Source organism: Montipora capricornis, chromosome 9 (genome assembly GCF_036669925.1).
Source record: "Montipora capricornis isolate CH-2021 chromosome 9, ASM3666992v2, whole genome shotgun sequence".
Taxonomy (NCBI): Eukaryota; Metazoa; Cnidaria; class Anthozoa; order Scleractinia; family Acroporidae; genus Montipora; species Montipora capricornis.
Genome location: NC_090891.1, coordinates 13,023,683 through 13,036,182, shown reverse-complemented (window position 1 = coordinate 13,036,182; position 12,500 = coordinate 13,023,683). Strand labels below are relative to the sequence as shown.

The 12,500-nt window shown below is 38.5% G+C and overlaps 1 protein-coding gene across 1 annotated transcript in view; it reads left to right on the top strand.

Annotated features, from left to right (window-relative positions):
- LOC138017312 (plexin-B1-like) overlaps nucleotides 1–12,500 on the top strand; it is a 32,228-nt gene that overhangs the window by 11,494 nt on the left and 8,234 nt on the right. The window contains exon 4 of the mRNA XM_068864438.1: nucleotides 11,478–11,629. Within this exon, the coding sequence (XP_068720539.1) occupies nucleotides 11,478–11,629 (152 nt within the window). The remainder of the gene's footprint in view (nucleotides 1–11,477; nucleotides 11,630–12,500) is intronic.

The following is a 12,500-nucleotide window of genomic DNA, read 5'->3' as shown; positions in this document are numbered from 1 at the left end:
GTGTGGTTCAACACTATGCAGAGAAAGCTTAACTTAGGAAGTGCTCTTGGTATCCAAAAACAAAATTGGGGATAACCATGCATTTTTCGGAGATAAGTGAACTTCAATTTGGAAAAGAACACCATACATTGCTTTGTATTTTAAAGCTTTGTACAAATATTATTGATCAATTACCCTCAAAAAAAGGTTATTTTCATCTAAACTTATTTTCCTGAATAGTTCATGGCTTTTTTGTCAAGGATGACTGACATAGGCATGGCATCAGAACGGTAACTGAATCTCGCTGCTCGTTTGATGAAGCCATCAATGCGATCTAGGGTTTTTCCTTTGTAGCCAGCTGCCCATACCTCTATACCATACATCGTACTTAAACACTGACATTATCAAGGACTCATAATCTATGGAGTTGATTTTTACTGTACCCATACCATTTACACACTCTGATGATGTACATTCGACTACTAGCGAGCCTTAAATAGCGGACTGTCGAAATGCAGATCCCAGTTACAAGGATTGTTTTTTGAAGAAAGATGAACCAAAGTTAGTATGGTTCTCTGCATTAGTGAGGATGTTTAGCCGAACTTCTGAACATTGGTTTCAAACTTATTCCTCTCCGAAAATCCTGTTTTGTCCTCTAAAAACCCACACAAAACCATCCACAAAACCAGCCTTCAACACAAAAACAAAAAAATTGTATTTCTCTCGCGTGAAAATGTATCATGCCATAAATTTTAAATTAACTGATAGCTTGCAGCAGAAAAACAAACCAATAGCATTAAAACAAACTTATGTGTGGGAAAAAATGTAAAATACAGTTAAAATAAGTTACATTTGGCAGTAAAAGTTTCATTTCCCCTTCCCGGATTTTTTACGAGAAATTTGAAGATAAAATTTTTTGTTTGGTTATGTTCCTTTCTCTTTCAAGCCCCTTTGTTCTTGCACGTCGAATGATGAGATGCATGGACTCCTTCACCCTTGTATCCCCATTGATTACCGGTAGGTGTCAATACAGTTTTGTGGTTGGGGTCGCTGCTTAGCTGAGTCAGTGGTCTGGAACTCATTGAGCTTTTAGCACCAGTAAAAGTTGGTTGCAATTTTTCTTCATTCATGTCTGACTCCCCTAAAATCTACCCTGCGAGCAGAGTCTCTTTCGATCTTCCTAGATAAGTCGGGAAGAGGAAAGCAGACTCTGCTCGCGGCCTCCACATTTTGTATTGAGCATGCGTTAAAAATTGAAAATTTAAGTATCCGGTGTCAGTCACGCGTGCCCAGTAGCCACAAAACGAAGAAGAAGAAGTCGGAATATTTTCGAACAACTCCGGCAAACACACGACAATCAAGGAATCATTTCATTGGAAACTCAAGATAGTCCATATATCTTAAAAATGCCATTTTATATTTTTACTGAAAAATTTATAGGTTTCTGTCAGGCTAGTTTCTGTAACCGACACATAGGAAAAACTCATGGGAATTCTAACAGTTAAAATTGCCACGCTGTTGTAAATTTCAAAATATTGATGAGGCGTGGTGACTGATCATGCGCAAAAATAAAAAAAAACATGTTTGACAAGTCGAAACTGGACTGACTCATCCAATTCTTTGGATGAGCGGCAAATCAAATAATGTGGAGGCGGCGAGCAGAGTCTACTTTCCTCTTCCCGACTTATCTAGGAAGATCGAAAGAGACTCCAAAATTTGGAGCTGCGGGAGGATTCCAATGCCAGTCGATTCCGTTATTTGACATCATCATTCAAGACTGCTGCCTAAGAAAATTTTAAAGGGGCCCTCAGAGCTAAATGCTGAGAACTTCGGAGCCCAACATATGAAGTGAAAGGTGTTGCTGTGAAAAATTAAGGCGCCCAGAGCTATTCTTTGGGAGCCCCAGGCTACCGGGCTCCTGTTAGGCAACAGCCTTGTCATTTGAACTTTGTCTTGGTCAATTTGTCTCAATAAGTGATTGATTTCATTGAAACCACCAATGAATTTAATGCTGTTATCACTAAGCTTGTCTTGGGACCAACCTCGTCTTGCCACCATGCGGGTCAAGGCCTTCAAAAAACCCTCTGTAAGTAGCGTCCATGCCATTTCAACATGACAACAGTGTGCTACATAGTAAATATGGACCTGCAAAATCTACTGCACAATTGGTAAAGGGCTTCATGGTTGCTTCTATCAGTTCTCTAACAACATTCTGCTTTGGTAAAATGATTAAATGTTTGGTCTCGTCTGCTAAACCATCAGAACACGAAAGCCTCGTGTTTAATCTCAGAATAACATCAATAACCATAGGAGTAAATGCTAGGATAGAAGTCTACTTTGGAAGCTTTTTTCCCATCCATTAATGCCTTAGTTTCTTCTGCGAAGGCATCAGATTGTTCTTCCCTGATATCCTTTGTTCAGTTCTCTTAAGCTCTTCACTTGAAAGCTGTCTGTTAGCGTGCTTTTCCACCAGTTTTTGACAAATTATTCTCATTGAATCCTGACTTTCTTATTTGCACTAGTGAATTTCCAATTTCTAGCTTCTTTCCTGACTTTGTCTTGTACCACTTGGAAATACAAACAGGATCTAGTGCCCTGGTTATCCGTTTAGTCGCTTATCACAAAGCTGCTTAGGTTATCTTTTCAACGTTCTTCTGTTTGTTCACAGACGTCAGCTCTCACCTTCTCTACCGTTTCAGCTTGATACCTTGTGAACTTTTGTTCAGGCCAGTTGTCCTTTCCTTGACTGAAAAAGTCTGGTCCATGCCACCAGCACGCATTGTTGATCAAGGTATCGCCACTGCTCTGTTTTGGAGCCCTCATGGATCTCTCCTACTCTATTGGCAACATAAGGCTTGAAATTTGGACTTTGACTGAATGCAATACCTATCGTTGCAACTATCAACCCAGCACAAGGAAAGGTTACGTTTATAAAAACGTTTGGCCGTGTAGCAGTTATATTTTAAACAGAGTTAACTGAATAGAGTGTAATGTGAAGTGCTAGATTTCTATCCCATATGAACCATGTGAGCGTTAGCCCTACTGATCGATATGGGCCCACACAAGGACTGAGAAAAACTCTGACCAGGGTGGGAATTGAACCCACGACCTTCAGGTTAGATCTCCGCAACTCTACCGACTGAGCTACTAGGTCAGACGGGAGCAGGCCGTGGGAACTGAAGATGTTAAAGTCACGGCAATGAACATGTACAGGTACAAGGAAAGGTTACATTTATACAAACGTTGGCCGTGTAGCACTTCTATTTTAAAGAGAGTTAACTGAATAGAGTGTAATGTGAAGTGCTAGATTTCTATCCCATATGAACCATGTGAGTGTTAGCCCTACTGATGGATATGGGCCCGCACAAGGACAGAGAAAAACTCTTCTTCTTCAGATGAGACAGTAAATAGTCATCCCATGTTACAGTTTCTGTCCATGCTTTTTGCATCATTAATTTGTTATGTGTGGTGAAAGGTGAGAGAAATCCAAGGGGGTCAAAAATCGTCCCTTTTTTTAATACACTTATTTTTGTTAACATAAAATCATCAATGAATGAATTATTCTAAACTCTAAAAATGGGTTTTTCAGTGAACAATACAATCATAATAAGAAGTACAATAAAAAGACAATAATTAGAGAGTGTAAGACTATTCTTCTTTTAAAAACTCTTTTAGCATCTTTGCTTTACGATTTTTCTTAAAGTTTACTGAACCTTTGCACAGATTTATTTCTTTATCAAGTGAATTCCATACGTTTACTATCCTGTAAGGAAATGTCCTCTGACCAGCAGTGGGTTTACTTAAAAGAATGTTAAGTTGTTGGGAGTTTCTTGTTATGCGGCCAGATATAGGTCTTCAAGTTACAAACTTTGAGGTCAGGTAAGTCGGGGCACAGCCTGTCATACACTTCAATGCAAAGATAGCATTGCAGAGATAAAGCTGCTTTTTTTATGGGGAGCCACCGTAAGGTTTTGAGTGATGGAGTTGTGTGTTCAAACGTCCTTGCACCAGTAATTATCCGTGCCATGAAGTTCTGGACGAGTTGTAATTTTTGCACATTATGGGTAGAGGTGTCTGACCAGACTGAAGAGCAGTAGGATAATCTACTAAAAACAAGCGCATTTATGATGGTCACTAATAGATGAGGGTTAAGTGCATGCTTTGCTCGATTAATCTGAGCTAATTTACTCATACAAGATGAAATTGTCACTGGCATTTGATTATCAAATGACAGAGTAGGGTCAAAAGTTACACCAAGATCTTTGATGGACTCTGAAAGCACTAATTCCTTTCTGAGCAGTGAAACCTTGAAATGGATAATCTGCGGATCATCGGGGAGCTGCCAAAGACCATGGGCTTTGTCTTCTCCGGGTTTTCAGCTTGATTGCAGAAGTCTAGACATATGTTGTCAAAGTCACAGAACTTGAATACTTCAGGTGGTATTGCATCTGGACCAGCTGCTTTCCCAATTTTTAATGAAGATTTCACTTCCTTGAGCTCTTCTATAGTGAACAAGCCGTCATTGATATCAAGGTACTCAAAGATGTTTGGTATCTCTTCGTCCGAATCTTCTACCCCTGGAGGATTACCGAGGAGTTTCTTAAAGTGGGTGAACCATGTAATCACTCGTTCCTCAGGGCTTGATCCCTCTACTTGACCATCTTTAGCTTTTTTCCTTCCAGTAATCTCATTAACTATCTTCCATGCCTCGTCATATTTCTGTGCTCCATGAGAGGCTTCGATGATCCGTATTTGTACCTATAATTCCACTTCCCTCACTTGATCATATACATGTACTTTATACAGATTACTTAGACCTTGAGACCAAGGTTCTTTATCTTCCTCGGTGTTGGTGCATTCGTTCAGACTCTGGGCCGCGTGTGCTTCCTGGCGGGCTGATACCATTTGATGACCAGAGGGATTTCCTTGCATTTGTTTTCTTAGGCAGGCATTCTTCCATAGCTTGTCTGTTGGCTTTAACAAACTTTTCATACTTAACCCCATTACTCTCATTGCTCAATACATGGTATCTATTCTTGACAGCGACTGTGTATTTTCACTGTAGATCAGGGTCAGTGGAAAACTTCCAGTCATATTTCATCTTCTTGGCTACCTCAGACACTGTAGGACTGAGCTTGATTTTAGCACAGACTATCCGATGGTCAGATCCCACTGTGCTGAATGTGTTGTAAGCTTCAACATTCTGGACACTGTTCCTCCACTTTCAGTGCACTAATATGTAATCGAATTGCTGCAGTGAGCCTGTCCTTCCTGTGAAGGTCCACAGTTTTCCTGGTCGTTTCTGAAACCAAAGGTTATCAGACTGTGCTCTGATAATACTTCAACTAGGTACTTTCCATAATTCTGTTAGTTACATCATGATATGTGAATGGAACTTCATCTGGCCTTAATCTTGCATTGAAATCTCCAATACAAGCAAGAAAATTTTGCGCTGGGACATCCTGGAGGGTATTACTCAGGTCGTCATAAAATCCCTCGGCTTCAACTTCATCGGCACAGTTGGTAGGCGGGTAAACAGCAATCACAGTACGCTTAGGATTGCCATCAAATTCAGCCATTATGATTCTTTTGCTAATTCGCTTGGCTTTCAGTAGAGCTTTCAGAGGAGGTAACCAAATAGCTGGAACCGACCTTTCTAAACTCAAAGGGGTCATCATGAATGATACGATGTTCTTGCACTCTAAGTATTTCTGTGCCTTGGTGTTGAGCGCATTGCTCTAGTTTCAACACTCTGTCTTCATCTCGTAAGGTGTTTGCATTGTATGTTGCAATGAATAGAATTTTCTTACAACGCAGAAGGGCCTGCAAACATCTGCTGTTCTCAGACGTTTTCCCCCATGAAACATGGTTTACAGATACGTTGTCATTCTGATGATCTGAAGATCGCCTAGCCTCAGTATTGCTGGCAGAGTTCCTGCTCATTCCTGGAGCTGGCCTAGCCACTGCCCATTCTTGCACTGCAAGTCTGCTATTTAAGTCGGTGAGGCGCTCACAGCAAAAAGGATATTAGATTGAATTTGATTTACTGCATGACAATTTCTTGGCCACGTGCTATGTAGAAAGAAATAGCAAAAGTTAAGTTGGTAGTGAATTCATAATTTTGACACAGCGGGTTGGAAGACATCCTAATCTTCGCATCTCATACAACAGAACATGTAATTTATTCATTTAAATACAACTAAATTAGCATACTTTCTAGCATACGGAATGGAACATTGAAGCGCAATTGAGTAGGTTGTATACAAAACGTGTTTCCACGCTTTTCGACGAAGCCGATTAAACATGTTAAAATGCTTTCTGTCGAGGAAGACTGAAAAGCAGTTAAGCAAACGGATGAAAAAAAGCACTTGTTCGCTCGTATTTTAGAGCAAAACAAACAAATCAAGTATTTCTTTATGTCCAAAAGAGTACAGATAATTCCACGTAAGAATCAAAATTAAAGTTTCATTCCTGAACAAAGGAAAAAACGATTAAACCTTTTTTTTAAAATACTCAACCGTAAAAATAACAAACGGTTCAGTGCCCAAGGAAAGAATTTGTGCAGTAACTTCTTCCACCAAGTTTGAGCTAGTACAGTACTGGCATTCTGTTTGTTGTTGTAAAGGTGTTGGGACATATTCAAATTGATAGTTTGGTAAACAGGCATTAAAATCTAGCCTGGATGAATTTTTGTTCCAGTGATTCTGATTACACTGAATTGATAGTCAAGCTCATCTAATGGATGGACTTACAAGCTCATCTAATGGATTCCATTAGAGACTTTTTAAACATGGAAAAACTGCAGGGTGAAAAATATTTGCATCTTAATTTTTTGCATACTTAAGTTTCTATCGGGCTTTAATTTTGGTTTGGTATTCTAGCAAAACAGTTCTAAATCATAAAGACTATAAACTTTATCAAAGTACTTTTTGGTCGTCAAGTTACTGTTGAGCATGTTATTAAACTGTCCATGAGCTCTAATAATATTGACATTCCCGTACGGAAGTTCACTTAGTATATAATTTTTGGTACAACAAACACACTTTTCACTTACACCCATCCTTATTATCTAAACAAAACAACTAACAATCTCTACAACAACATGAATACTTAGCTTTGACTTCCGTTCTGTAAATGGTGCAAGTCTGTGATATTTTTAATCTTGATGGCTCGAGACGTACCTCTTTGTGAAGGTACACAAACAAATCCTTGTACCAGCAATGCTGATAGTGCAACTGCTCCTTGAACCTATTAGCTTCAAATAAGACCTTCTGCACTCTTGGCGTTAAATGGTCAAAAATTATAACAGCAGAAAGGGAAGCATCTTCAGATAAATGAACAGCAGACAGGTCAACTCTACTTTCATTTCTTTTTTGATTAATAACATTATCGCTTGATGACCGCCCAATGAATAGACAAATGATTGGCCTTGGACCACCATTGCCGCTGTATCTTGTTGGGACTTGATGTGATGTGTCGATGTCTTGGATTGATACAGTGGATTCCATTGCCTTAAATAAATGTTTGCATAGCGAACTCCTGGAAACTCTATTAAGTTAAACAGCAAGCTCTTCAAGCTTGGCACTTAAGCATTTAAGTTCTTTGCCAGCAGAGACCCTAAATCACTCAAAATCATCATATTCTTTACTCATAAATTGTAGTCTTTGCTGCACTATTTCATCTTTCGTTGCTGCAGGTTCTTTGATTGCTCCAGTAGCATCTCCTTCATCTTAGCAATCTCATCTGCCATGACAGACAGTTGATCCCTAAGACTGCTGTTCTCTCTCTTAAGGCTTGCAATAGACTCAGGCATTCTTGGTTTTCTCAGAAACCAAGTAAAGAAAACGATTGAGAAAGAAAGAAACGAAAATATTATTAAAACTTGACTAGGATTAGCGGAACTCGTGAGGTAATGTCCGTCTTGGCCAACTCACTGCTGGCCAACAGCAATCTCATCCGCCATCTCGTCCACATCTCCACAAAAAGAACACACTGGGGAAGGAGAAATGGCAGGCTTGTGGAGAAATATTATTCAGAACCTTCTACTGAAATTCATGTAATTCCATATGAGAAGTGACACGATAAAGCAGGCCATATATATTTTTTCAAATCAAAGATGTCACCCAGGAATTGATGGTTAAAACTTAACTGAGCAGTCGGCCGCGTGATTACTCTACTCCCGAAGTTCTTTGTTAATAGTCACAACAGACTTGATTTGAACTATTCGGTTGTTTAAAATTAGTTTGCACTGATCCTGTAAAACTAAGGTTTCATTGTAAATAGGACAAGCAGATGTTTTGAGTTTTTCGCGCCTTTCCAAAGGAAGGGCGTCAATCACAGACATAAGTCTAAAAGCGTCTAGTGGTATTCAGCTCTCCTAACTTACTTTTAATAATAAAATCATTATTTTCATCTACTAAGTCCCCTTATTCCTTTGGCTCTGATGTGGTGAACTTGCTGAAATTCAATGTGGCGTGCACCCTCGATATTTGTTTTGACTCAAAAATCCTTCGATGTCTTAGTAAAATGTTTGCTATCCAATAGTTTAGTTTGATGCTGAGACTCTTCGTTTTTCCTGTTGTTGCTTATTTTCAAACTTATTGAAGAAAAGGCAAGGAAAGTCCGGACAGCTTACATCCTAACTGGCTCCGCTTTAATAAGCTGAAGTTTACGGTGAAGTTTACAAGACATTGAAATTTCGAAAATTGTTGTGAAGAGCAGCAACTCCTTGCCAAACGAAACATGATTTTAACAGATAAGCAATGGGAATACTTTCCGTCACAACAATTTTTGTTCTTGCAATTAAATGGCAAACTTTTAAGGTAATTGTAGTAAAAACCATTCATCTTTTGTTCAATGTTTACTGCTGACGGGTCTTTCAGAAAGCTATTTGTATGGTGTTTGTCTGTTGCCAGTGAGATGCTATCATTATCAGTGATCTTAAAGGTAATACTATTGACAACTTGTTGTCAAGGATTGTAGTTTGCAATAATTATGACTGATTGAAGCCAAGAATAAAACAACTGAAACTGTTCTCAATTTTATGAGATTTGCAGTTGATTCATGTCTTATGCTTTCGCTCTGTCAAGATTTCTCAATGAAAAGTAAAGTCGATTTTGCCGAGATTTTTCGATGTTATGCACTTGATTGAATGGTGGCTATGGTTGCGCAGCAAAAAAGTGAAAAAATTATAATCACAATAAAGACGACTTTACTGGAATTCTGCCTTGAGTCTTGGAATTGACATTAGTGTATCTCTTTAGGCTTGGCTAAATATATATATTAATGTCTGCAAAATAGTGCAGCCAGACTTGTCACTACAAATTAAAAAACAGGATAATTTTATCCCTGTATTATGCAAACTCCACTGGCTTCCTTTTGAATCTAGAATGGGACCTGGCAGAACAGGCCAAAGATCTCATTGCTGCTGACGACTTATGATTAAAGGGCTTGACATGGTTATTTGTGAAAGCTTTTTATCCTCAAAAAAAAAAAAAAAAGGGAAACCACATGCTAAGTTCACTACACACTATGTCACCGGGTTGTAAAAGTGAGTGAGTGAGTTAGTGTACGTGTAAGTCCGTGGTGGCCATTAATTACCCCACAGCACGTGCATAAATCCTGAAAATAAACAGGTCTGTTGGAAGGGTGCTTGAATTTCAAAAAATGAGCCTCAAAATCAGCAAGAGCACGACACTGATGGATAACATAGCAGCTTCAATATTTCCAAAACGATGGAATAAACCTCGTCTAGGAGAGTGAATTTACAATGGTCAACCTCAAGCGTTACATGATTGTGATCTTTGTGTTGAATTCACACATTTCTTGTTGAACTTTATAACACTTAAAAGAAAAACAAAAACCCAGTCCCTTGCCATCATTTTGTCACACATGTCCTTTGTTTCTTGAGTTGGTAGTAACACACAACATACAGTGGAAGTTGATTATAGGCGGCCGCTGAAATCAATGTCTCTTTTGATTTTGCAATTTATTTGTGCAGCCAAAAGATAAACTGAAAGTAGCAAAAAATGTCTGAAAATGTTTTTCGTTGATGGTAACTTTTTGTATTGAGGGCACAAATTTATGTTGTTTTCATGTAGCAAATTTTGTTGCTGATGGCCATTTTTCAAATTCTTGATTGACACTTCCCAAAAACTTCCTTGTGCTCTACCTAAAAACTGTGTCTCATTTTATTTAACCTTTGCATCAATATTTGTTCTGCATAAAGCAGGAAAGCAAAATCTGTACCTTGCTTCCTTCGCATTTTTCAGCGTTAAAATAGAATTTTCGGTGCTATGTTTTTGAGAGCAAGTCGTACATTTTGAGGTCTCCCATCCAGATACTAACCCCACTGGACAGAGTTTAACTTCAGTGAACTTTTTTTGTCTTGGAGAGCTGTCAGACGCATAGAGTACAGGCTTAAACTTGTCATGAAAAAGAAGTTGAAGCAAACTTCATGTCTGCCTTTATGCCAAGATCTCTTGATTCCCTTCTATTTTCTTTAATCTTTCTGGGTTTAGTATTATTTTTACTAGTAACTACATGTCTTTTCGGGGGGCTATTTACCTAAGGCATCTATCATAGCACTATAATGATTTACGATACCAAACAATGGTGTGTACTATTGGAGCTACATATTTTGCAAAAACAACTTGAATCTCCAGGAAAACAAAACGCAGCTCAGTTGACAGTTGTGGAATAAAGCATTGTGTCAAGTTACTGCACTACCACACATACTCAATGCGTGCCTATTATTTAGTAGTAATATTATTATTGTTGTTATTTATGGGGAGCCTATACAGTGTACCACACCACTCTTAGGGCGCTTTCCTTTTGTCAGAACTGGCCGGCCAGACCAGTCATTTTGAAAAGAAAATTGAACAATTTGAAGAAGCACTCGCATGATAATCCCTCGTATTCTTCTGGAGGATAATTTATTATCCTCGAAGTGTGTTAATTTGAAAGCGTTGTAGAGTTAGTCCTACCAAATACCCGGTCTGGCCGGTCAGTTCTGTCAAATAGAAAGCGCCCTTAGTTAAACAAACTTGAGGAATTCCATATTAAATCTGTTAGGTTTATTCATGAACCAAGTGAACCAAACAACAGTGACCAAAGTTCTCTAAATATCTAATTGGCACCGTTTATCATATATATACAGGTCCACATCAACCTTGGCTGCCAGAATGCAAACCTGTGTAACCAATTAAGTTTGACTTTTAGTTTGAAATACTGTACATGTAGGTGCATTTTTTTATTGTTTACCTTGAAAGAAGTCACGAAGAAATAGTTCCTTCAATTAACATGGAAACCTCCTGGCTCTTGACCTCCTGTAATAATAGCAATGACAATAACAATAAATTTAAAAAGTAACAAAAACTCTAGGCTTAATTTGTGTATGCTGAAGCATGATGTAGATTAGCCTATTAACTCTTCAATGAGAAAATGCTACTTCTATGATAAATTGTGTGAAGAAATGTTTTTTGTATCCATGCTTACAGGTGTGGCCTTTAGCTGGTCCTTTAGTTGGTGGAACAGAGGTTCAAATAGATGGTCATGACCTCGGAAAAGAGTTTGCTGACATAAGTAACTCAGTCACCGTGGCAGATCATCCTTGCTATTCTATTCACAACAAATATAAACCCTCTAAAAGGTAAGATTGCCTCAGAGGCTGCACTCCATTCTTCTGTGTTGACTTGTCCACTTTTTGGGAAAACTAAAAAAAAAATTTTTAATGCCAACTTTGCATTTTTTTTGTGTGCAAAATCCAAAAAAGGATTTGCAAGGTTCATATTTGCTATCTAGTATCAGGACGTCACATCTAGTTGAGCCTATTGAGGAAAGGGTTTTATACTGCAGGAGCTGGTGATAATTCAAGTTTTGGTGCTTGCCAGTAGGCTGAAAGCAAAAGGGAACAAGTACTCAAATACTGTACGTTAAGTCACAGAACCAGGCAATAAGACATCTATATTTTGTTTTTGGGACAACCTTAAATAATTTTGAATGGTAGATCTATGTCAGCATTTTAAGGAAGCAGAAAGGGGTCATTCATTTGTAATTTGTTGTTTGTAGCACTCAATCCAAATCCTGTGAAAAAATTTTGTTAATTGCAGTTTCATGCAACAGAAAATAATAATTGTTGCTGCCAGCAACACTATTCTCGACTTTCCTTGTGGGGTCTGGGCTCTATATAAGTGCGTTCAACACTCGATCTGTTGAAATTTGACTTCTGTTCGTTCGGTGGGAATGATTTTGAAGATGCAGTATAATAAGATCACCAGCGGTAGTTGTTGAATTGTGCATGCACAGCCCTCATGGTCCTATGTTCCTGCAATCTGTTCATCGAGCCCTTGAGAGTTCAATAGTCGATCAGTGAGTAAGTTTTTATTGCTCTTTTTGCCCTGATCTATCATGTCCAATGCAATTCTATCAATCGCTGGAACTATTCATCAAGGTCACGAGTGATTTAGTGACATTTCCATGGGAAGACAATGCTCTTTTATGAGTTTTTCAGGTTTTTTTTT